The sequence below is a fragment of the Triturus cristatus genome, chromosome 9, assembly GCF_964204655.1.
Source record: "Triturus cristatus chromosome 9, aTriCri1.1, whole genome shotgun sequence".
Taxonomy (NCBI): Eukaryota; Metazoa; Chordata; class Amphibia; order Caudata; family Salamandridae; genus Triturus; species Triturus cristatus.
This window is the reverse complement of record NC_140592.1, coordinates 803,927,335-803,953,938: the sequence shown is the minus strand read 5'-3', so window position 1 is coordinate 803,953,938 and position 26,604 is coordinate 803,927,335. Positions and strand designations below refer to the sequence as shown.

Genomic DNA, 26,604 nt, shown 5'->3' with positions numbered 1-26,604 from the left:
AACATACAATGACACAAACAGTTGCCAAACTTTGCCTCCACTCTCTAATATCCCTCATTTTTCCCAGTGCAAATAATCAGTCTACCCCATACCTCATTTGGCATTTTCCCAATATACTCATATTGCGTTCATCATCAACCTTCCCATTTCACTGTTTTGTTTTACCTGTTGCTCAGCAAGTTTTCGCTTGATTTCTTGGTCATCACAGATATCATAAACAACTGGCTTAGAAAGTTCACACTCAATTCTAGCCAGCCAGGTTCGAAGGTTACTCATGTTTTTGTCCAGGTTCTGTATGATGATAAAGGTTTCCTTGAGTTTCTTCACCCTAGATGCATTTAAAAGAAAGACAATGTGTAAATAAATAAGGAAGCCTTTCATTTACTGTTTGAACACAGACAGAAACAGATACAAAAAGCATGATACACAGTGAGTCCACTGATGCAGCTTTAGACATGGGAACAACACACTCCCACAAATTAAGTGTCAGTTCTCGACTACAATTAAAACCAATAAAAACCATCAAAGACCAGTTAGATGGGTACGAAGAGAACCACTAGAGTGCGGAGCCTGTAATGTCAAGGTTCTTTGGTATGCCACGTATTTTAGGATGGTAAATGGCGTTAAAAGCTACAGAAAGATCAAGGAGAATCAGGGAGAATGGGAGGTGGCAGCAGTGGGCAGAGGGGATGAAGGAAGATAGGTACATCAACGCTTTTTCAGGGAAGCAAAAGATGCCAAAACATTGAAAACAAAGGTTCCTGTTCTACGGAAATAGGATCTATTTGCATGTAAAATAATTACCAACTGTTAAGTGAGGGGAAGAAGGATGAAACAAGAGGGAAACCTATTAGGTACTTGTATGGATGAAAGTACTTTATGGATGGAAAAGCAGGAGCACGCTGAACCGGTTTCGATTTGCCGGGCTTCACCTGTGGTGCTCAATCAGTAAACTTGACAATCCGTGTATCTGCAAGAGGGGAACCATGCTTGTTTCATGGCAGATGGCAAAAGAGGTAAGGGTTGTACCTAAATGCACCCCTCCCATGCTGGACAGTGACTAAGGCCTCCTTATACCATGTTTTGTGGGTAAAGAGTCTTCTTGGACCACGACTGAAGTAAATTGACAAATTTCTATTTAATTTTACTCCCGCTAGGAGGCAGCCTACTAGCATTTTCTAGGAAAATCCAGAGTTCCACAATATGCGTCCATACCTCTGTCCAGATCTGTGCGTGTAGCATGTCAAATGTGGGCGGGTGCCTAGAAACTTGCGTGCATAGAGAATAGGGTCATATGGTTGTGACGGCGAATGCATGCACAAACTGCTGTTCCCACTCAGTATGTCACTGTCCTTCCTTTTGGATCTAACTTGCTTGGTGCTGCCCCTGGGGTTCTTACAATGAAAACCTGTAGATGTTTGGTGAGTCAGAGAATATACTTCTGCTTCTCTGCAAGTTAGCTTCTGCTCCTCACAGTCTGCGAGAGCAGTACCCAGTAGCTACATGGGGCCAAAAAGAGCTGGGAAAACTGCAACAAAGCGCAGTGTCCTACAACCACCATCAGTCTAGGTGAAGAAAGTCGGCAGCGAAACAGCAGTAGCATCTCACATCCTTCCTCCAACCGCAATTAAACAGGCTCTACGGTGTGTGGTGCACCCTGTGGAGATATCTGTACTGCCACCACCTATGGTTTTGGTTAAAGAATAGCTCACTGGTTTGAGTACCACAGTAGAGCCACTCGGCACGGGTGAGTGGATGCCCTGGATCTGCCTCCCATCCACCCCTTACTCTCAGACCACACCCAACGCACCCAACAATCTCCCAATTGTGCAGTGTTGAGCTGGGCGAGATACCAGCTGTGAGATTGGTGGAAACAATTGGAGTTCTGTTGGACAGGTATGCAGACTGTATTGCAGCATGTATGCAGAAATCTCAGAAGAAATCCAGGTGTGTACTGACAACCGGGAAAATGCTGCCCATTGCATCAATTCCCAGCCTTTGTAACTACGCCTGTGCCTTTGGCGTCAATATAGGTTACGGAAAAGGCCTCTCCAAAAGCAGTATGCAGGGAGTATATTGTTCGCTTGTTCTCTCAGTTTGTACCAGACCCAATGGGTGCCATGTACTGGGTCAACATGATTAACTGGTCTACTGCTGGAACGGCATAATATCCCTGAAAGGTTATATGGCGAAGCAATTTCCGCTTCCACCACCAGATACGACATGAAAGGATGGAAGGAGAAAACAGTAAGGGGCAAACTGCATGGGCAGGGTAATGGTATAACCTGAAATATGGTGCCGTGATGACGCCTATTGGGTCCCTCAATTGAATGCTACAATATGAATGAAAAGGATGCAGAGATGACCTTCCTACCATTGTTGTTGTTTTTTTTTTAACCAAAAGCAGAGGTCGTCAGCAATCGGAGATGGCAAATTACCTTCCAAATTGATGCATGTTTATCAGCAGCAGGTTGCATACTCGAGCATAAAAGCATGCGAGCGCATCTTCATTTACATTTTGTATTCTAATTTTGATTTAAGCTCTGGAGTTTCTAACCTTGATTAGGAATGCATAGGCCAGACCGCTGTGAATCACTGCGCCAGCAGGCATTGGAGAAAGAACCCCAGTATCTCCTGACTGCGCCAACCTTTGCCATAATATACACTCACAGCGAGGCGCTCTCGCTCTTTCTGCATTCTCACTAGACAGTGGGGCGCAGGGTTGCAACCAGGCACAGTGGATATTGTTCCATCTGGACTGTGTTCACCACATACGCAGTACCCACACCGTGGCAGAATGGTGCAAATATCTCCATTGTGAACGTGCAATGACGATGATGACGAAACAGCAGCATGTTAGAAACCTGCACATCCCAATGAGCAGACGCATTTGCGGTTATGTTCCTTGCATTTATAGACAACGGCTGAAATACTGCACACGGCGCTATTCGCTGCTCTGTGTCTGCCATGCACAAGCCACATGAAAGAAAGACTACCGTCCATGCCCTTGACTCTACCCAGCACGAGAAAAGGAGGTGGTGCCTTTCATGGAAGATGCTTCAGAACAAGTATGAATCAAAAAGAGCTAGGCTGCCTCCGTAATTAGGACTATGAATATCGGGGGCTCAGAAAGCCATCCGTGCAGCTCTAACCTATACTATAACCAAAGATGCACCTGCAGCACACGCACACGGCCGTTTCCCGGGCCCTCCACCGGACACACACGCATATGCCTCTCAGTAATGCTGCTCGTCCCCCAAACCCTGCCCCATGACCTCGCCAAAGAATCGCCCTTTGTAAATAAACATGGCAGCCTAAATCTGCCCTTACCGCTCGTGAGGTAAAATCATTCCAAAGGAGGTGAAGCCAGGCCGGCGAGGAGAGCAGCGTCTGCCCACTCCGGCTCGTGGAAGACGACAGCCCGCCCTCCCCCCGGAGAGCCCGGCTTGCTCGTCTGCCTCAGAGCCCCTCGCCGGGGAGCCGCGGTGTGCGCGCACGCAGGCATGGCAGAACCATTGTCAAGGAGCAGGCGGACCACTCCTTTCTAACAGTGGAGCGTGCCTTCGAGGATTTTGCGCTGATTAAATAAATGCCTCAGAACACTCGAAATCAGACCCGCGTTTGCAGAAAATTATCTGTGTTGCGAAGAATACATTTGTTTATTGACAACGTTTTACTACAACGAATCGACGAGTTATTAAAGGCTTCCGAATGTAGCTGATATTATAACGGAGGCACTAAAGTAAAAAGATTTGACCAGGATCACACACTATTTGATCAAGGGGAGAATCCGGATTTTGAATTCAGGTCTCTTTATTGCGAGAGTAAAAATTAGAGCTACTGGACAACACTTGCCCAATTCACATCTCAATAATGAAATTAAAGAAACTGTGAATCCATAAGAAGTAAATACATGTACCTATATCAAAAATCTAATTTATGTTTACGACGCCCTTTGTGCATTGAAATTCAAAATTGCCCTTGCACACACTAGTGAGCAGTCCCGAGCAAGGAAGTAAAATAGACATTTCCCCCTTCGTGTAAAATAGCCATAACATGCACACACATTTCGTTAAAAGTAAGCTGTTAAGATTTGACAGCTTACTCTTTGCATGTGGATTCGGCTGGCATCGGACGGAAGGGCCCATGAACCAATAAGTGCGCGCCCAGATGTTCCATTCACAAGGCGACTTTCTGTGGCATTTTGGCGCGTGGCCAGACATCACAAAGCGGGCACAAGGCAAAAGCGTCTGCTGAGCCGGAGGCCCACTGTCCCCAGCAGTCCTGCATCTCAACATCCCCGCTGTGCACAGTGAGGCGCAATGCCCCGTTCACCCGTCACTGACCTCAATAAGGGGGGCGCGTGCCTGACTGTGATCAGTGCCTTCAGTCACCAGGGGCAGGCTCCTTGCAGCACAGTGCCAAGCAACGCACGGCGAGAGGCCTCTTTGTCAATCAGATCCCGGATGACATCACTTGCCTTACAACGAGTGAGAGCACTATTAGGATGGAGTAACTGCAACGCATTTCAATGTGCAGCCTTGGAACTTCCCAGCCTTCTTTATGATCCATCCGGGTGCAGATATGTCTTTGGAGGTATCACTTTAGCAGGAATTGGAAACTTAGACAACTCAATTTACCACGTGCAGTAAGCACGCCCCCGGATCTCGGTATACTTTGTACGTACTTTAGAGGATCTGCACTGTTAAAAGACGTCTCCGTTGGGTTCATTATGCAAGAGAGAGGAAATTATTTTTTATTCTACCTCTGACGTCTTCAGACATCCCAAGTCTTGCAGAACAAAGGTCGGGATTTCCTGATTGGTTACTATCCGTGATGCCAATCTTTGTTTTCTTTAAGTGGTACTTACTGCACCCACTACAAACAAAATGTCCCCTCTGACTCCTTGGGGTACACTAGGGATGGAGTAATTAAGAACTCAGTGCTGTGAACTAGCACAGACTGCCAAGAAGGCTTGGGGAGGGGCAAAGGATCTTGACTCAACCTTTTGGTTTGGTTTAGGAAGTAATGGGGAGCAGTTATTGCATTTCAATGTCCGGGATCTGCTGAAATGGGAGTAGGGATAGATCTTGGCTCTCTGGAAGAACCTTTCGGTGCTGCTTGGCTGGCCATAAGGCACAATATCATATACCTCAGAGGCAAACACAGGCTAGGACCCACTGCAGATAGAAATATTGTCCTCAGAAGCCACAGAAAAATTCCAAGATGGTAGGCTTCATGAGGGGTGGTAAGTTAGAGTTATAAAGGGCCAGAGAAAAGCACAGAGATAAGAGCGAGAGACTATGGTAGATACATAATGCCTTTGTTATTATAGGTCTAGTATTAGCCCATACTTCTACATAGGAGGAAGGTTAATTAAACTGCTAAATACTATTAGAACGGGGGTAAAGTCTAAATTTAAGAATAACTAATTCTATTTGCATGCTAAAGCTGAAACACAGACTAAAGCTAGATAACTTGACAGAAAGAGTTTGCTAAGTAGAATCAGAGAAGATGCGTGTTGGCCCTTTGTTTAAAGACCTGTTGTCTTCAACTATAGAGAATTTGAATGATCTGCTTCTTAAACTATGATGAGAACTTGTTAATGAGCGCAATGTAAGCTGCTGGCATCAGCATCGCCAGAGCCGGCCACTGATAACCAAGACTATTCTGCAATATTCGTTAAGGTTTCGCTGTAGAAGTTCACCAGGTCAGCAGAGTACTGGCGTATTTGTATCCCAACGAAAACCAACTGGGAATAATGGATAAGCAGGAATCTTCCGAAGCTTCCAAAAGCACTACCCTGTTGACATGACCAAGTAAGGAATTATACGCCACAAGGGTATGCTCTAATGTTGTTGCTGCCACATCTTAAAAGAGGTTTCAAGGTGGTAAACACATCTTTTCGTTTACCTGAATTAACCCCTTCAGTGCCCATGACGAGCTGGACTCGTCATGGGCTGCGGTGGCGCTGTGCCCATGACGAGTCCAGCTCGTCATGAACTCCGCCCGCTAATAAAAAGCGCGGCACTGGGCGGGGAAAGGGGCGGGCATGCAAGGGGTTAATATCGAAAATAATATCATTAAAATAAAATAACTTAAAAATACTCTCACCGGAAACTGAAATTACTATTTTACTTCTTACAAAATCATTTTACTATAACCTTCCATTAGTAACGAGCAAATTACTATCCCTGCAAGTCTTTATTTGTAGTAATGCACGGAAGTCGCTGGGCTGTGTTTTTCAGTGCAATTGTTTTTAACTTGGATCCCGGTGCTTGGGATACTTAGAAATTTAAGTTAGGAGTCACATTTGATAGCTGTGTCCAACTACGCTGCACTACTTTCTTCGCATTCCTGAAAAAGAACATTTTCAATGTATATTTCTCAGTGGTAGCCATAGTGTTCTGTATTTACTGTCTGCAGGTAGGAACACTTGCCAAAGCAGAATCAATTGGTGGCTGAAGGGATGATAGGACACCTTAATGGTTATAGCTAAAAGTGGATGTCTGGAAATGATTGCAGCCTTTACTCCTTTCTGATCATCCACATCTAAGCAAATTATGTAAAAATTTAAATTCGGCTGACATATGCTTTGTATCCTATGAGAAGACAGACTCGAGCATTAGAAAAAAGGAGATCAATTTAGGTATATATTTTATTCAGTACATCAAAATATGCTTAAAATTACAACACATTTGGAATACAAGTTGCATTCTACTGTTCACTTTTGAAGCACAACTCTTCTCTTTTTGTTTAAGCACTTCAAGAAAGCGCATGTGTTTTCCAGCTATCTCTTGTGTACTGCACTTCCCGCTCCAGCCACGCTTCCTCTCACCGGTGTGCTTCTTCCTCAACCTCCTCTGTGTTATGCTCACCCTTGTGTGCGTCCCTCTTGTGTTGCTTTCTCACCCACATGCTTAACCTCAACAGCTCCATTCACCCACATGCTTATCCTCAACAGCTCCACAGTCCATGTAATTATCTTTCCTCCCTCCCCAAGATCCTTGTTCCTCTCTCTCTCTCTCTCTCTCTCCCCCGGGCTACTGCCCGCCACCCATAATACTGCTTTCCCTACCCACACCCTCTGTCTTGTTTCGGCCCCTCCACCCTGTGTTTCTTCTTCCCCTGTGTTGCTTCACCCACTGCAGTGATTTGTCCTCTAGCCGTGCGCTCCTTTTGTAGAGCCTTTTCTGTTCATTGTGGATGCTGTGCGGCATAGCTAGAAATCAGTGCAAAAGCCAATAGATCCCAAATTGGTCTCAAAGGCGAGATCTACTAGCTTTGCCAATGCTTGTTGCAATATGGGCCTATATATGTGTAGTGAGGATGGATCTCAAAGATATTCTTCTGGGGATATTTAGTGAACACCTAGCCTCTCAAATTAGGAGCATGGTCAACAAGGAATGGAATAAAACTACCGAAGGCTATTTTAGCTTGGCATTGTGGTTTATGTCTGAGTGATTAACCCCTTCCATGCTCATGACGGAACGGTTCCGTCATGAGCCACGGTTGAGCTGTGCTCATGACGGAACCGTTCCGTCATGAGCCCGCCCGCGCTCGAACCCTTCAGCACCGCGGCGGAATTCGCCCAGCGCTGAAGGGGTTAAGCAATGTAATGTTTGGATGATTATTTAATTAATGGTTTGCTCTGATTACCTTAACAGTCAAATGCATAAACATTCAATAAGTGTTCTAACCCTGCACCACGGGGGCCACCAAGGTATGGTGTATGGTTAGCTTGTCCAAGAGGACCTGTCTATGTCAAATTTCAACCATCTCTTTAAGATGTACCTCTTTTCTTAGGCCACTTTAAATATTTTGTCTCCATTTATGCATATTGTCAATTTTCTTTTCATTTTAGCATCTGGCTTTTTTTATAATGCTTACTGTAGAATATTTGCGTTAAAGAATTACTGTCATTAGTTATTCTTGAGCATATTGTTTACCATCATTTTATATGGTATAGTACCAGAATATTAAGTTTTAAATATCATGCTACAAAAAATATGTTCATCAACTGTTGTTTTTACAAAAAATATGTAGTCATAATAAAGATTTAAAAAAGTATTCTGAAGATAGTTATATATGGAATACAGTACCCAGGCCATACTTTATAAGGATATTTCAAATCATCAAGGTATTCCATGACTATCCAGAGGAACAAGGCAAACGTTCGAGTTCCTTCATAAAGTATGGAACTCCAAGGTGACTTGTGATAGCCTTTTAGTGTGTGTCTGTGAATATTTGATTCCTTATTATACATGGTCACACCATCATCCTTCCTACAAAACACTTAAACCCCTAAGTCTTGCTCCGTCATATGTATGAGAAAGTATGTTTGGCCACATGAAGAATAAAAGGCAGAATCTGTAGTGACATGAAGAATGAAAAGCAGAATTTGTAGTGCCTAAGTAAACACACCAAAATTGGATTAGTAATTTTCAAAAAGATAACAGAATTAGTTTAATGTAAATCAGATTAAAACCTGCTTAAGCTCAGAATGTGCAGAAACATGAAGAGGGATTCTGTCTTTCCTGTAAGCCCCACTGTGTGCAAAATACAAACAAGTTGTTATTAATATCTACTTTGTGGTTATCAATGTTGATTTTAGAAAAAGAGATCAGAAAAAAGGAAAATCCTGTTTTTGTTGTGTAAAGTGCAGTTGTAATTATGGTCAGTAACCCGTGTTTCCCTTTGGCAACTGGCTCCCGCAGCAGGTAAGAACTCGACTGTAATAAGTTATTACAGTTGAGCAGCTACGTTATTTTTTATTATTATTACAGGTGACTAGACATGTCACAACTCAAATGTAACAGAGAAATTAAACATGCTTTTACACAGAGCTTGCAGGCTCCCTTGTAATACATGTACATACAGGATTACTGTATTTAACTCCACATCTATGTAACTTGATAATATATATATCATCAAGATACACAGACGTGGAATAAAGATTAGACAATCCATACTTTCCTACAAATAATTACTTTCATATTTGTTTAGTAATTGATATTCTGGCCTAAATATTTTTGTAACACAATGTTTGTGTTCCATTTCAGATATACATTTTTTTTTATTTATTATTGAAAGTTATACCAGAAGACTCATTCCCTTTTTAAAGCCAAATCGTGTGCTCAGCTTGCTATCAAAAGCTCAAATGCTTTGTAACTTTGTGAAGCCTCTCACAGTCTTTCCATGCGCCACGTGAAAATGCTCGGAGTTTAGGTATGAGGGGACCTCTTGCCAATTGCTGCCCTGTAAAGCTTCACACTGGAAAGAAACTGCTCACAGTTATCATTTAAATAACCGGTGTTGGGGTGAACAAGTCCCTCACAAGGTGATGGGCGTGTACTCCTGCCCCGAGAGCCCCAGCCGCAATGATGTCTAGATTCCCTGTGCTGATTTTTGTTCTTGTGGGTGCACACGGATCATGCATGTGCACCATGACATAGGGCTGTCTCACAAACTGCGGTCTTTTTGGACCAGCAGGGGCGCCATGTGTGGAGTGAGGTCAGCGATCATGTATGCCAGGTGGGGCTTCCGCTATGATTGCTGCTGTACCGATCAGGATGTAGCCTGTGTACAGAGTGACAACAGTGACCCTGTATGCCGGTGGAGGGTGACCAGGAAACGGCAAGGAGCGTGGTCTGGTCGAGACCATCGTCGAGAGGAGGCCACCAGGGTGACCCATGCAGGCCCAAGCCCTGACTGAGGACCAGCACCAGGGGTGCCAAATTTCCCCCCCCAACTCACCTGTGGGGAGGATCCCAGGAATCTTACCAGCCTCGGTGGAGCATCGAGGACCCCGACCGCTGCCTCCGCAGGACTGCGTGTGAGGAACTGGAGGACACCAGACTTCTGCCCCTCGAGAGCTGCGTGTGAAGAACTCACCAGAGCCAGCCACTGCAGCTTCAGTGCCAGCAAAGGGGACGCGCTGTGACACCCAGGTCGAGCAGGTACTGCTAGTTAGGGTAAGACTGATTTATGGGCCAGACGGCCCTGGGGGAATTTGCCTGCCATATTGCCTACAGAACTGGGACAATTTTTACTTTAATAAGAGCCTGATTGGGACTCCCGAGACTCGAACTACTAGTGGGGCTTAAATGAACTGTCAACTATAGTAGTGAATAGGGAATAACCACTACAGCCTGTGAGAGAGTAGTGGGACTCAGGAACCCACATGCTAAAACTCTTTAGCCCTGACCACAGGCGACTGTGTGTATTGTTTGAAATTGCTGTATTTTACTTTTTGTTGGTATATAAAATATTTGTTTTTCATAAAAGCATGTATTTGACTGGACAATCATTTATTGCTGCTATTGAACATATTTTGAGTTGTGAGCCCAAGTATATCCCTCTGTATCTACCTCCCCAAAGCCCCATATCGAAGCCATGCCTTGGACTGCTCGACCCGGGCTACCACTGAGAGTCAAGTGTTGCAGGGGTACTTGGCCCAGTTGCTCAGGAGCGGTAGCTGGTCGGGCCCCCGGGACTTTTTTATTTTGCTTCAAGGAACTACAACATCCCTGTGTCGACCAGGACTGCCCTAATCCTGCTTCAATTTAGGAAAGACCTGTAGACACACTTTCTTAGAGAACCATATTACGACAAAGTGATAGCCCTGTCCCCCACTGTCAGAACGCAGCTACCTCAAAAAACACTCAATGGCTATATATTTGCTTTTGCTCCTGGACAATGCCTTTTGGCTATGTTTATTCTATACAAGCACTACATGCATACATGTAGACCCATACACACCTATATTCATATATACACATAGATATTCACCTTAAAATACTGAGTGGTGGAGCACAAACGATTGTTTTTATCTAGTGGAGGTACCTTTTTTGTAAACTGTTAAACTATTGTGATGTTCCTTCTCTTTCCCTTAGCTGCATCACTCTACAATAACTGTGTTCTTACATAATGGCTTAGAATTTGAGGCAGAGGACAGCAGAGTCTTTGAACAAAATAGTGACTGTCAAAATGTATGACATCTGATTTTACCTACAGCTACAGGCTCAATTACATATTTTTTTTCAAAAGGATTGCCCTATATCAGTTCAAACATGATACCACAACTAAAAGAGTGAAACTAAAATTAAAGTTGTTCAAAATTGAGATGCTTTTTACTCTCCTTTGCTTGCTTTTTACTGGTCAGTTGATATAGGCTTCCTTCCCCTTTATGCGTTTGTCCTTCGACTGGAACATAGATGCATTACTTATGTCCTTCCATTATTTTTTTAGGCTCTACGCTTTTCTGTGTTTAAGACTTTACCAAACTGTGCCTTTTGTTGCAGGTTTCCTTGTGCAGTTCTCCCTCACTTGCTCTCCTATGTCTATGCTTTTGCTCTACCCACATGTCCTCCCTCCCCGGCATTGTTGCTTGCCTACACCAGCCTTCCCTATTCCATGTGTTTGCTTGCCCCACCAGCCCTCGTTCCCTCATGTTGTTGCTTGCCCCCACATGCCCACAATAACAAAGAAAAAGCACTATAACACAGCATGTGCTTGCCTTGCCCGGGAAATTATATCTCCAACCTTTCAGCCATGTTACACAGCAGTTCATGTACGACATGGCTAACCAGTGACAAAGCCAATTGCTCTAGTTTCATAGGTGAGACCTATTGACTTTGCCAATGCTTTTCTATTTATTTATTTTTTACAGTTTCATGGTTTCCAACTAGCCTTGCGTCAAGAGGCACACTTTAAGGCAATCCTATTGATAAGCAACTGGCAAAATGCATGCTGGGACTTGTAGGTCCACACTTATAATATGAAAAGCTGAACCACAAGTAATAAAATGCAAAGCGACATTGGCTAAAACATCAGGACTAAGGTGTTACCTAGCGGCTGCTGTGCCTTTCCCCAGCTTCCTGCATTAGTGTGGTTTACATGCAAAACACCATCAGTTTGGTATTATGTCTAACCCTCATTATATTTTATTAAAAGTTTGACTATAAAAAATAAATTCACACAATTGACTAAGCACTGCTAACTAAACGTGACTCTAATACAGTTGATCAAAAGTCTCAGAAGAAGGTGATGTACAAACACAGCAAGCCCAACAAAAAAGGAAGAATAGGTTTTTATAAATTGTACCTGTTGCTCACCCGGGAACTTTCGAGCCAATCTAAATCAAATGCATTACTGATCTGAAACCACACTAATGAACTGCAGATTATTGTATGGCCACCAGGATAACGCAGCCCAAATGTTTGCGTGTGGGGAAGCCCATAACAACCAGCTCCCTCTTTTTTGGGCCCAAGGGCAGCAGCTATGGGATGCAGGAAGGGCATGCGGCTGATTAAATAGGCCAAAGGATAAGGTCCTTGAATTTTGAGAGCAAACAAAGGGAAAAGGCTGCATTAAAAAAACGTGGATTTCAGGGATATGAGCTATTTATTTTTAAATATGAAAGAAGGCACAGAAAGATTCGCTAATACTGACCCTGAGCTGGAGCACATTGTTTCAAAGCTGCCTCAATAACATAGCACAATGTAAAGGAGATTATTTTTTCGCTGACATAATTCGATTTTCTTTCACTAATCTCTACTTGGACTCAGCCTCGTCATTAGCAGAATGAAGCATTTGAACCACTGTGAAATACTTCATTACTATTCTTTCTCACTTGTGTTTTAGCCTTAATATTATTAATGATTTGCTTTCTAATCATTTCTTATTTATATGCAACACTGTCTTTATAGTTCACACACATACACGCACAAGCACGCACACACATACACACAAAAGATAAAATGTCTTTAATTCTGTCTGGTCAAATTTTGTAATATTTAACCACTGGTACTCGAAAATGTTTCTTTATGCCGTTATTTTATTTGTTTATCATTCTAACATTCGTCCAAAGGATGCTGCGATCTATCATTAATTAAAAAAAAAAAGTAAAAAAAAAACACAGTAGAATGTATGACACTATTCATAAACGCTTTTGTTCAATAGAATCAAACTGTGAACATTTTTATGATGCATTCATGTCCTTTACTTTCAGAAGTACAGAAGCAGAAACAAGTGGCTAGAACACAGGGCATGAAATTAATTGCATCACTATGAATGAATAGCAGATGTCATGGCGGAGACGCTATATGAGAACACGTTTACTTTCAAGGCGCTTTCTTGTCTGCGTCAGGCCAGATTCCATGCAGTGACCCGACAATGCCCCCGCCGAGCGGCACAGAGGCACACAATGCGGACCTGAGACCTCCCCGTGCACGTCACAGATGCCATATGGCAAATCTGAGCTTGTCGCCTGAGCTCAGAGAATCACTTCACGCTTTAAGCCCCTCAGCCGGGCTAATGTGCCCATCTGCTAATGCGGTTTGCTAGCGAGGTGAACCGAGTTGTTTGCCTCAAATACTTCTACGTGGAAGGGCACAGCTTAAGAGATATTAATTACTGGGTTTTAACACATAATAAAACACTGGTAACTAACGCAACGTTTCTAGTTCTGAAACAAGGTGGAAGAACCACAGAAGGGCTCATTCCAGGTCTCCAGGGTTTAACAGCTGGCAATTTCGACACGAGGAAATACTGAAACTGTATGGTTACACCCTATTACAAGTTTTCCCGTCCTAAATTATGTATAACGTGTGGTAATGCCCTGTTACTTACTGGTAATCTTCATTACTCCGAGTCCAGATCTTCCTGTTACATTCCTTACATGAGCAGCAAGCCTGCTCCACAGAACCTATCACCTAGCTGAGGTCAATCAACATACTTCCCCCAATATGGTGCTGCCTACCCAGCATGCATAAAGGTGGAAGCATGTCACTAAGCCAGCCTGAGAATATTAACCCTTTCGATGCGCATGACGGAGCGGTTCCGTCATGCGCATCGGTTGCGCTGTGCGGATGACGGAACCGCTCCGTCACGGCCCCGCCCGCGCAACGAACCTTCAGCACGGCGCGGTAAGGGGTTAAAGAAACTCACAAGAAAGAAAAACAAAACAATCACCATAAACAGTAATCTGGGAGGGAGGGACGGGATCAGAAAAGGAACGGGAAGACCTGGACTCGGAGTAATGAAGATTACCGGTAAGTAACTAGGCATTACCTCTTGTCATTCTTCACGTCCCATTCCTTTCATATAAGTCCATACCAAGGAGCATGGTGATTGATTAACGCAGAAACCAAGGGTGGTGCAAAACACAGGATTTATTCATTAATGCAAAAACAGCATAAATCACAGATTATGTACAGATGACAAAACATTCTCACACCGTCCCCACTAGTGTAGACGAGGACAGTCCTGATGAATTGCCAAAGATCCTTTGGACTATATATGGCATGAAACATGATGTCCACTTCCACACCAAACACACTGCCTTAAGCTCAAGTGGGTATAATTTTCCCCCTTCAGCTATGACCCTTAAATTGTTCGTTTTTAACTCATAGCATTGGAACCTAACTAATAAAATACTCTGTGGGATTCCGATAGCTATTTTTAATTCACACACACTATTCCCCATCTCTACTCACTACACATACACCCCGCTACCACTTTTCAGCTTCACTACCGCAACAAGCGAAGATCTCTGGCCAAGAGCCCCCTCGCGGGGCCCGTTGGGCATTGCAGTGCCAGCCCAATGAGGAGCTGCCCTATGATGAAGCACGCATGACACCCCTCGGGGGGTGTGAGGGCCCTTGCTCCTAATTGGAGCTACCCCACCTACACCTTCTCTTTCCCCTGCATCCAGCTGGTAGACCAGAACTCACCCTAACCCCTCCCCGTTCCCCCCTCCCCAAGGAACTGCATACTCCCAGTCTTGCTGTTACAATACGGGGCCTGTATGCTGGACCTAGCAAGCTCCAGTCCCTCCCTCTGTGATGGATCAGATATGTCCTGCCACTGGTAACAAAAGAAGCAAAGCCAGCCAGAATGGATGAATAGTCACTGCTTTGGAGAAGGAGTGGTTGAAGCCTCAGTTGACTAAGACCGGGATTTGTCAACTCCAGGGACCCCCTGGCAATGACCCCTGCCTCAAAAGAGTTGGCTGGCCCCTCTAGCTGGAGGATAAATACAAAACCTCTCCCCCTGAAGGTAGGGTGAACGGGAGCAACCAGCTTCTTGTTCTAGGCCGACTGCTTTACTATCTCCCCAGGATGAGGTTCAACCACCCTGAATCCTCAACAGGCAGCTTCAAGAGAACAGATTTCTGTGCAGCATCCATCTTCCACACCCGCTTTAATATAAGGCAACATGCAGCAATGGAAGCCCTTGAAGCTGGTGCTGCCGAACACAAATTATCAAACTAGATGTCGGGCAAGTAGCGGACATGGAGCTGCATAAACGGCAACAGAGCAGCAGAGAGGTAGTATCGCCTCCCTCACTCATCTGCGGTGCCAGAGACTGGAAGTACTTCAATGGGAATTGGTATATATAATTTGTATAGGCCGTAGCCCTGATTGAAAAATTGGAGGCTACGTAACACCTCTTCAAGGCCCCTCCCACCTTTTTATCAACAGGGTCAGAAGGAAGGGCGTCATCTGAAAGCATCATGCTCTGTGAAGAAAGTCCAGCCTTCAAGTTATCCACCTTGATGGATTGTGGGAATTCTTCTGAAAACCCATCAAAAGCATACCGCTTGTCCAAAAATCAAGGGAATGCAGATTCATTGATATCACTCCAGTCATTAGAACATAGTTTGTGAACCGCATGCCCAAGGGCAAAAAGTCAGGGTGCTGATATTGTGTGAAAAATGAATCCTCCAACTACTGTTCCAGAGGTGCCAGGAAACCCAGATTGTCTCTGACATGAGAAAAGAGGCTAGAGAGCTCAACTCCCTGCACAAAACAACCCCGCCTCCCCTCGTCACCAGGGTCCTCCATCTCATCAATGTGATTTGGTTGTGGCACCTTCGGAGAAGGCCCCTCCGACTCCCTGGCCTTAAATGCAGCTTCTACGGTCTCATTAATCAAGAGTCGTAGTGCTGCCACAGTAGGCACCCAGCAGAACTGTTTGAGGCAGACTCCATTGCCGGCATGCAAATCACAATACGAGCGCTTCCTACATCTCACCCTTTTCTAGGGAATCAACTCTTGCAACTCTCGAAATCTTGCGGGAGCCGCGAGATTCAGAAAGCACTAGTGCACAACAAAAATACCGCATTTCAAAGTGCGACTGCCTCGAAGCACTGAGCCACTACCCCTTGGGAGAAAAATAGTGCCCAAATGGGCACTTAGCACCACAACAAGCCACATTGGAACCACAGACCGTCAGACGGCAAAGCGTCTCACATAACACAGTGCGGCATCTGTTACCAGTGGGGGAAACAAACAATGAGCGAGAGGACGCTCTGCGCCACAGTCTACAACCAAACCAATGCCCGCTGTGCAGGGCGGTGCCATTACCTACAGACGAAGTTTGCTCCTGCAAGTCTGGTAATGGATACAACAGCTTAAAAACAATAATGCAGCAACAAAACTTACCATTGACCTCGCTAGGTATCGTTCTGTAGCACAGAATGAAAAGAACATGCTGTCTTGTTGACGTCCTTCCCCCTTTATGCATGATGAATAGTCGGCGCCATATTAGGGGAAGTATTTTGACCTCAGCTAGTTGATAGGTTCTGTGGAGAAGGCGAACTGCTCAGGTGTAAGAAATGGGACAGGAAGACGGACGAGGACGTAACAGAGTTTGCGCAGTCATTACGGAACTTTTTAACTTCTATCCAATCAGTTTTCCCTTTTCAACTTTTGCAATGATTTTCCTTTTGAAAGTTCTTTCCTCCTTTTTGCCATGCTTTTCCTAAGTAATCCTGCAGGTTTAAAATGATGAAATATGTGGTAATTTCATGCATTCTGTAATCCAATTTAGACGCAAAACCCAATGTGCAAATGAGTCAGACATCTTATAGCTATATGGCCAATCCGAATTAGGACAAATGTACGGAGCTGACGATTCTGATGTCGATTTATACCTGTGATGCATATGAAGGCACTGCATTTCTTGTTTTTACTGGGCAGGCCCAATCGCGAGATGGGTGCTTTCTAAGGGGGCAACTGCCCACAACCTCATATCTCTGCGCACCGCCACATTTCGGGTGGTTGAATCATCTGCAGAGTAGGTAAGCAGCTGGTGCAAGTTAAAAGTAGGTTGCCCAATATTCCATTATCCCTTCACACAACATTCTGCGTGTGTGGAGGCATACTGCAACACCGCAAGTGGGACACTTTGCATGTGCAAAAACAGCAGAAGACATTTGCCGGGGAGAGGAAGAGGACTGAGCCATGTAGCAACCTTTTTGGGTTTCATTCTATATCAGGCCCTCTTAAAAGACTGTGCTTGGCTGGTGATTAGGCATAAAAGCCTTGACTACCAAGTATTGCAATTCTTGAGAGATAAGTTTACCAAATGGGAGAAAATAATAGTAATAAGGTTTGAAATACCAATGCTAATTATGTGGATCTACCACGCATGCGGCAGAGTAGCCACCTAGAGCTATAAGAACTTCTCCAGTGGATGCGTTTTAGCCATGCAACTAGAATACTTGACATCTAATCTCAGCTTTACCACTTCTCCCAAACATTCTGGTATCCTGAATTAAGCTGAGCAATGCCCACAACACTGTGATATCTTCATCTCATGACAATCAAGTCAAGTCAAGTCAAGTCAAAGAATCTTTATTCGGTGATTAAAAAACACCATAAAAGCACACTCATATTTACATGTTAAAAAGTCATTAAACATTTCAGGGTTCTTTGTACAGTGAATTAACAAAACATAAATACAACAATATAGCCATATTTAACACTTAAAAGTTAAAGTAAAAACATTTCAGTCTTCTCCTCTAGTAAGCCTTAAACGAAGTGCTACCTTGATAAAGTTCATAATACTACACAGTGTTTGGGGTTCCTCAGCTTTCTGTAAGAATACAAGTGCCTCCCTAGCGTGGACCAAATTAGCATTTTTCAAAATATTTACAAGGTATCTGCGTCTGGGCATTGAGTAAAAGGGGCAGAGTAGAACAAAATGAAGGGAGTCTTGCGGAGACCTGTTGTCGCAGCCGCAGGGCCCCTTCTGTTCTATTGATGTAGCAAACCCCGCTGGTGATGCCAACATAAATGGGAGAAGGTTCAATCTGAAACGGCACATCAGGAACCTATCCTGTGCATTGTACATGAGGAACAAGTATGGCTCCATACCTTCCACGCTCTTCACTAGGTGATGGGCCCTCACTGTCTTTTTACACCCTTCAGCCTCATCTCTGCGTAGGTTTTTCCGCTCTAGAAAAATTCTCCCTACATGCAGTTTATTCTGGGCTACAATAGTTACAGGATGAGTAAAGAGGTTCCCAAAACATAGCTCCTCCAGGGTATTCTTCACATAAAGGAGCCAGGGGATGCGCATACACTTGTCCCTTTTTAGGCAGTCCAATAAGATTTCTCTACTAAGTGTCGCATCAGGATTGTACCAGATTTTTAACCAAGCGATAATAGGCCTCAATTTTATCAAATCTTCTATATATGGTCTCCCTAGCTCCCTATGGGCAATCAAACCAGCAGTACTTTGTGGTACCCTCAAGAGTGATTTCAGATATTTATTTTCTTCACGTTGGATACTAGTGGTATTGACAAAGCCCCATACTTCTGCCCCGTAAATTACCTTGGAGCATGATACTGAGCTGTACAGATTTATCACCTGTTGCGGGGACCATCTTCCTAGCCTCCTGCCATAGCTAGCAATTGCCCCGTTAGATGCAATCATTTTACCACAACGTTCCTCCACCAGGGTATCAAACCGCAGGGCACCATCGAATGTTACACCAAGGTATGGAAACGTTTTGACCTCTTCCACAATGTGGCTCCCTATTTTGTGTGTAAATTTAGAGGTGGTTTTTTTCCCCGCCAGGAGCACATAGGATTTACTCAGATTTACAGAAAGGTCCAAGGCACTCATGAACCTAACAAAACCATCAATCAGGATTTGTAGGCTCCTTGGTGTCCGTGCGATCAGTACCGCGTCATCTGCATAAAGCAGAACAGGAATATGACGCGACCCAACCCTTGGGCAATCTGCCTTCAGACCCAACAGAAACTGCTCCAAATTATTAATATAAAGGGAAAACAAAAAGGGAGCAAGAATGCAGCCTTGTCGGACTCCACTCTTACAGGGAAAAGAACTAGTCAGCCCCCCCTCCCTGTTAAAGCGGACTTTGGCGGTGGTATCACTGTGCAGTTCCCTCAATATATTAATTAGACCACTCTCTATCCCCATACTAAGCATCATGCCCCACAATTTTTCCCTATTGACGTGATCGAATGCTGCTGCCAGATCCATGAAACCCATGTAAATGGATTCATCACTAGCCATGGTATACTTGGCAGTCAGCAAATAAAGGTTCAGGCACTGGTCACTAGTGGACCTCCCTGCCCTAAATCCGTATTGAGTGTCCGAGAAGATGTTTTTTTCCTCGGTCCACTCGGACAGTCTATTAAGAATTGCCCTCCCCAAAAGTTTTGCTCACACATCAATCAGGGAGATCGGGCGGTAGCACTTTGGGTCATCCCTGTTGCCCTTTTTGAAAATCGGCACAATTACTGCCGTGGACCAAGACGGGGGCAGGCCACAGATGATAGCAGTATTAATAACCCTTGTCATTAGGGGAGCCCAGAGTTCGATGTTACTCGAAAACAGATCAGGGGGGATTCCATCAGGCCCCGGAGCTTTATTTTTGGTCAGGCCCTCAATCCCTGCAATGATCTCCTTAATGGAGAATTCTGCCAGTGGAGCCTCAGTTGGAATGGCCGGTAGGTCTACAGTAGAACCAGGCTCATGATTGTACAGGCCCCTATAGTGGTTAACCCACTGCTCTGGGAGAATATTGGCCCCTATATCCGGGGTATCTTTTTCCTGGAAAGTTGGGTTATTAATTATTTTCCAAAAGCCTGCTAGGTCCTTTCTTTCCCCCGCTTCTCGTAAATCTGCCCATGCTTCCGCCTGCAAGGCAAGTTTCCTCCTCTTAATTTCCTTTTTATAAATTTCTCTGCACACCTTAACTTTGTGGGGGACCCTTGGTTTAGTTTTAAGGCAGCTTTTCAGCTCCCTCAAAGCTTTAGAGCAGTCTTTGTCGAACCATCGGGGATTCCCGTGGTTCTTAAATGGGACACTAGTCTTTAGCAAACCATCGACCAGATTAGCGATCTGGTCGAAAGCTTCCATTATCCTCGGTCCGCGGACTTCTGTGTCCAAACAATCATTAATAGCAAGTATGCCTGCGTCCACCAGGCCCTTGTAGAACTTTTCCCCGTCTATTTTAGCCCATTTTAGTCTCCTGCCTTGGTCTGTTGCTCTCTCAGTGAAGGTGCGTTGAACTCTAATACTTAGACCCACCATATACTGCAGCTCCAAAACAAGAGGGTTATGGTCACTAAAGCCACTCCATTCGATCCCTACACTAGTTGTCTTATTAATTAAGGACCTTGAGACCAGAATGTAATCTATGAAGGAAGAGCATCCTCTACCCTTAAATGTGGGGGGAGTGTGCCATCCTCCTGCATCCCTACCATATTAATGGTGTGTTCAAGGTCATATTTAAACCGTAACATTCTGAAAGCTGAGCCCAACGGCGTATGAGAGAAATGCGGTCCCTTCTCCATAGGGCATCGGGACCAATCTGTGCTTATTTGGACCAGTACCGGGCACAAGTGGCAATTATAATCTCCAATAACCACCAACCCATATGGCTGCCCATTTTTTTGGCCTGTTATGACCTGGCCCAACCTATTATCTAATTCAGTAACAAGAGAGATGTTAGATCCCGCTATCTCGTTGTTATAAAGGTTTACTGCAACAAATCTAAGACCTTTCCCAGTGAACCTGACTGCCTGAATCCTGTGGGAATTCCAATCAAGGCAAGTGTAACTTCCCGGAAGGCTCAGATCTATATAAATAGCTAAACCTCCCATGGCTCTCCCTGATCTTGATTTTTGAGCAGGAACAAAAGAACACTTATACCCTTGCAGGTGGAAATTATTCTCCTGGGCCCAGGTCACCTGCAGACAAATTACATGGAATTTTCTGATATAGTCAAGCCACTCTTTGTTATTAAATTTCCCAGCCAGGCCAGCTATATTCCATGAGATGATTTTTAGTGCCTCACCCCCCTGGACCCCTCCTCCCTGTGACCCACCAGGTGATTCTCGCACTTGTTTTCCCAATTCCGGTCCCTGTGCTTCACCTATACATGCAATATCTACAACCCTAGGTTCATCCAGCACATAACTCCGGGCGCAACTTGATGACTTTTGTTTTGCCTCGGGGCTGTGCTTCTCCCACTCAGCATTTGGAACCCCTCTACCCCCTATACCCCATATACCATTATCTCTTTGTCAATCTACCCCCTCAAGACCATCCAGGCAGTGGAACCGATTGAATGTATGGAAGGGTAGCTCTGGGCGGCTAAATAATGGCCTGGGATTGAACTCGTGATGAACACCCCTTCGACCCACCCTTTCCCAGTTGTCATATGAACGGGTCACGTGTACAGGGGCTGGGGTGGGGGGAAAGAAGAAAGACACATGAAGTGTTTGAATTGTTGTTACCTGTGATCTATTCTTTCCCTGGCATATGTGAGCAACTGTTCCACCATCCCTGAAGCTCACCAATATGCAATCCCCTATGATGGATTTGCGTGTTCTCCCTATCCAAGGCACCCTTCTGACCATTATGATCTCATTGCTTAAGTGTAAGGGTAAGGGTCTATTCAAATTTAGCCACTTAATCACCCTACTTTTCAGAGCACAGAAATCCTCGGCTTCACCTGCCTCTAGTGGTGGGACGCCCGCCATGACTACTGTAAAGTCATTCGCCTCTGGTGGTAAATTGGGTCTACGTGGCCTGGGGGGAAGCTTCATTAGTGGAGTCGGTGCAACACTATCTGGGGGCTGTACCGGAGGAACAGCATTTGCAGGGGATATAGGTCCTATGGGGTTAGGTAGCTTATTTGGGGCAGGGTTATTCCTCTGGGTTTGTGGTGGGGCGGCCGCAGTTGCAACCTGTGAGGGAGCAAGATGCATAACACTTTTTGGAGCTGTTGGGGTGGCAATAGGTTTAGGAGCCCTCTCATGAGAATTGGCCGGATTTTTCATACTGCTTAGTGTAGCCTCAAGAATGGTTAGTCTGATTTCCACTTTTTTGATGCTTTCACTAATTGGTAACAAAAGTGACCTAAGCAGGAATTCCAAATTACCCAGCGGAGCAACAGAGAGGGGGGCATTAACAATGTTGCTAGCCGTCTCTTTAGTCAGGACGGGAGCCACACCATCCTGTGCAGCGGGTTTAGAATGTAAGTCAGCCACCGTTGTCACAGTTGATATGGAGGGTTTGGATGACTTCCCAAAATCAGAATGAGGGATCTTTGGTTTGTTTTTAGCCTGGGCACCCCTCGACTTCCTCCTACGTTTGTTTGGTGGGGGCCCAAAAACCCCTTGTGCTACAGCTATTTTAGGTTTGGCTTTCCTAGACTTTGATGCTGGGGGCGGTTGAGAAATTAAGTCAATCGTCCCCCTACTTGGGCTTGTGCTACTCACTGGGGTTGAGCTCATAAGTACCACTGGGGGCGTTTTTGTAACATCCCTAAGCAGGATCGGAACATCTTCATTTAGTGTCAAGTCTTCGCTAGGTGTGGGAGGATAGTCTCCTAGAGGTCTACCTTTCAAATTATCTATAGAGCGTCTCCGCTCAGCTCTGAGCCGGCTTAATGTGTTCTCCTTGTCCCCATCTCCCCCCGCCCGAGGAAAGTAATTCTCTAAGGTCATATTTTTTGTTCCTGCCTGCCTTATGGGGGTGCTTTCCTTTACCGGGGACGGCATGGTATCTTAGAGTGTGATGATAGCTATGGGGCAATTTATCAGCTTGTTGTGCTAGGGACTTGATGGCAAACGGCAGAACCAAGAGGGTAGGCCCAGCCCGGCCTACTCCGGCCTATGACGGCCACAGACGGCCCCGCCCTTGTCCCGGGCTTCTCCCGGCGCCCTCCCGCACGCTCCCGCGCAGCGGGATCCCAATGCAAAAATAAAAGAGAAGGAGGTGGGGCGGGGGGCGTGGCAGTCAGGGAGAGCGACCCAGGTGTTGTGGGTTGACCTCACGCAGGGGCTCCTGGGAGTTGGAGTCCCTGCGGGTCCGCTCGCAGCCCTGTACTTGCCTGCCAAAGCCCAGAGTCCGGTGTCCAAGATCAGAGCCCCTCTATGCTCAAGGCGCCTCTCTCCACACCGCGAAGCGGGACCCGCGTAGCGGGTCCGGCGAGGAGCTGCGGCAGAAGAAAAACACCACAGGTGCAGGGAACAGCCCACGGCGAAGTCCAGGCAAACAAGGTATCCCACGTCGATCAGGAAGGGGGCTGCTTTCAAGTGCTAGGGCGGGGGCGTGGCAGTCAGGGAGAGCGACCCAGGTGTTGTGGGTTGACCTCACGCAGGGGCTCCTGGGAGTTGGAGTCCCTGCGGGTCCGCTCGCAGCCCTGTACTTGCCTGCCAAAGCCCAGAGTCCGGTGTCCAAGATCAGAGCCCCTCTATGCTCAAGGCGCCTCTCTCCACACCGCGAAGCGGGACCCGCGGAGCGGGTCCGGCGAGGAGCTGCGGCAGAAGAAAAACACCACAGGTGCAGGGAACAGCCCACGGCGAAGTCCAGGCAAACAAGGTATCCCACGTCGATCAGGAAGGGGGCTGCTTTCAAGTGCTAGGGCGGGGGCGTGGCAGTCAGGGAGAGCGACCCAGGTGTTGTGGGTTGACCTCACGCAGGGGCTCCTAGGAGTTGGAGTCCCTGCGGGTCCGCTCGCAGCCCTGTACTTGCCTGCCAAAGCCCAGAGTCCGGTGTCCAAGATCAGAGCCCCTCTATGCTCAAGGCGCCTCTCTCCACACCGCGAAGCGGGACCCGCGGAGCGGGTCCGGCGAGGAGCTGCGGCAGAAGAAAAACACCACAGGTGCAGGGAACAGCCCACGGCGAAGTCCAGGCAAACAAGGTATCCCACGTCGATCAGGAAGGGGGCTGCTTTCAAGTGCTAGGGCGGGGGCGTGGCAGTCAGGGAGAGCGACCCAGGTGTTGTGGGTTGACCTCACGCAGGGGCTCCTGGGAGTTGGAGTCCCTGCGGGTCCGCTCGCAGCCCTGTACTTGCCTGCCAAAGCCCAGAGTCCGGTGTCCAAGATCAGAGCCCCTCTATGCTCAAGGCGCCTCTCTCCACACCGCGAAGTGGGACCCGCGTGGCGGGTCCGGCGAGGAGCTGCGGCAGAAGAAAAACACCACAGGTGCAGGGAACAGCCCACGGCGAAGTCCAGGCAAACAAGGTATCCCACGTCGATCAGGAAGGGGGCTGCTTTCAAGTGCTAGGGCGGGGGCGTGGCAGTCAGGGAGAGCGACCCAGGTGTTGTGGGTTGACCTCACGCAGGGGCTCCTGGGAGTTGGAGTCCCTGCGGGTCCGCTCGCAGCCCTGTACTTGCCTGCCAAAGCCCAGAGTCCGGTGTCCAAGATCAGAGCCCCTCTATGCTCAAGGCGCCTCTCTCCACACCGCGAAGCGGGACCCGCGGAGCGGGTCCGGCGAGGAGCTGCGGCAGAAGAAAAACACCACAGGTGCAGGGAACAGCCCACGGCGAAGTCCAGGCAAACAAGGTATCCCACGTCGATCAGGAAGGGGGCTGCTTTCAAGTGCTAGGGCGGGGGCGTGGCAGTCAGGGAGAGCGACCCAGGTGTTGTGGGTTGACCTCACGCAGGGGCTCCTGGGAGTTGGAGTCCCTGCGGGTCCGCTCGCAGCCCTGTACTTGCCTGCCAAAGCCCAGAGTCCGGTGTCCAAGATCAGAGCCCCTCTATGCTCAAGGCGCCTCTCTCCACACCGCGAAGCGGGACCCGCGGAGCGGGTCCGGCGAGGAGCTGCGGCAGAAGAAAAACACCACAGGTGCAGGGAACAGCCCACGGCGAAGTCCAGGCAAACAAGGTATCCCACGTCGATCAGGAAGGGGGCTGCTTTCAAGTGCTAGGGCGGGGGCGTGGCAGTCAGGGAGAGCGACCCAGGTGTTGTGGGTTGACCTCACGCAGGGGCTCCTGGGAGTTGGAGTCCCTGCGGGTCCGCTCGCAGCCCTGTACTTGCCTGCCAAAGCCCAGAGTCCAGTGTCCAAGATCAGAGCCCCTCTATGCTCAAGGCGCCTCTCTCCACACCGCGAAGCGGGACCCGCCGAGCGGGTCCGGCGAGGAGCTGCGGCAGAAGAAAAACACCACAGGTGCAGGGAACAGCCCACGGCGAAGTCCAGGCAAACAAGGTATCCCACGTCGATCAGGAAGGGGGCTGCTTTCAAGTGCTAGGGCGGGGGCGTGGCAGTCAGGGAGAGCGACCCAGGTGTTGTGGGTTGACCTCACGCAGGGGCTCCTGGGAGTTGGAGTCCCTGCGGGTCCGCTCGCAGCCCTGTACTTGCCTGCCAAAGCCCAGAGTCCGGTGTCCAAGATCAGAGCCCCTCTATGCTCAAGGCGCCTCTCTCCACACCGCGAAGCGGGACCCGCGGAGCGGGTCCGGCGAGGAGCTGCGGCAGAAGAAAAACACCACAGGTGCAGGGAACAGCCCACGGCGAAGTCCAGGCAAACAAGATATCCCACGTCGATCAGGAAGGGGGCTGCTTTCAAGTGCTAGGGCGGGGGCGTGGCAGTCAGGGAGAGCGACCCAGGTGTTGTGGGTTGACCTCACGCAGGGGCTCCTGGGAGTTGGAGTCCCTGCGGGTCCGCTCGCAGCCCTGTACTTGCCTGCCAAAGCCCAGAGTCCGGTGTCCAAGATCAGAGCCCCTCTATGCTCAAGGCGCCTCTCTCCACACCGCGAAGCGGGACCCGCGGAGCGGGTCCGGCGAGGAGCTGCGGCAGAAGAAAAACACCACAGGTGCAGGGAACAGCCCACGGCGAAGTCCAGGCAAACAAGGTATCCCACGTCGATCAGGAAGGGGGCTGCTTTCAAGTGCTAGGGCGGGGGCGTGGCAGTCAGGGAGAGCGACCCAGGTGTTGTGGGTTGACCTCACGCAGGGGATCCTGGGAGTTGGAGTCCCTGCGGGTCCGCTCGCAGCCCTGTACTTGCCTGCCAAAGCCCAGAGTCCAGTGTCCAAGATCAGAGCCCCTCTATGCTCAAGGCGCCTCTCTCCACACCGCGAAGCGGGACCCGCGGAGCGGGTCCGGCGAGGAGCTGCGGCAGAAGAAAAACACCACAGGTGCAGGGAACAGCCCACGGCGAAGTCCAGGCAAACAAGGTATCCCACGTCGATCAGGAAGGGGGCTGCTTTCAAGTGCTAGGGCGGGGGCGTGGCAGTCAGGGAGAGCGACCCAGGTGTTGTGGGTTGACCTCACGCAGGGGCTCCTGGGAGTTGGAGTCCCTGCGGGTCCGCTCGCAGCCCTGTACTTGCCTGCCAAAGCCCAGAGTCCGGTGTCCAAGATCAGAGCCCCTCTATTCTCAAGGCGCCTCTCTCCACACCGCGAAGCGGGACCCGCGGAGCGGGTCCGGCGAGGAGCTGCGGCAGAAGAAAAACACCACAGGTGCAGGGAACAGCCCACGGCGAAGTCCAGGCAAACAAGGTATCCCACGTCGATCAGGAAGGGGGCTGCTTTCAAGTGCTAGGGCGGGGG

At 47.5% G+C, this 26,604-nt stretch overlaps 1 protein-coding gene across 1 annotated transcript in view; it reads right to left on the bottom strand.

Moving 5' to 3' along the window:
- The window catches only part of LOC146798869 (nesprin-2-like), a 194,839-nt gene that overhangs the window by 145,860 nt on the left and 22,375 nt on the right, over window positions 1–26,604 (bottom strand). Inside the window, exon 4 of the mRNA XM_085626205.1 lies at window positions 166–328. Within this exon, the coding sequence (XP_085482331.1) occupies window positions 166–328 (163 nt within the window). The remainder of the gene's footprint in view (window positions 1–165; window positions 329–26,604) is intronic.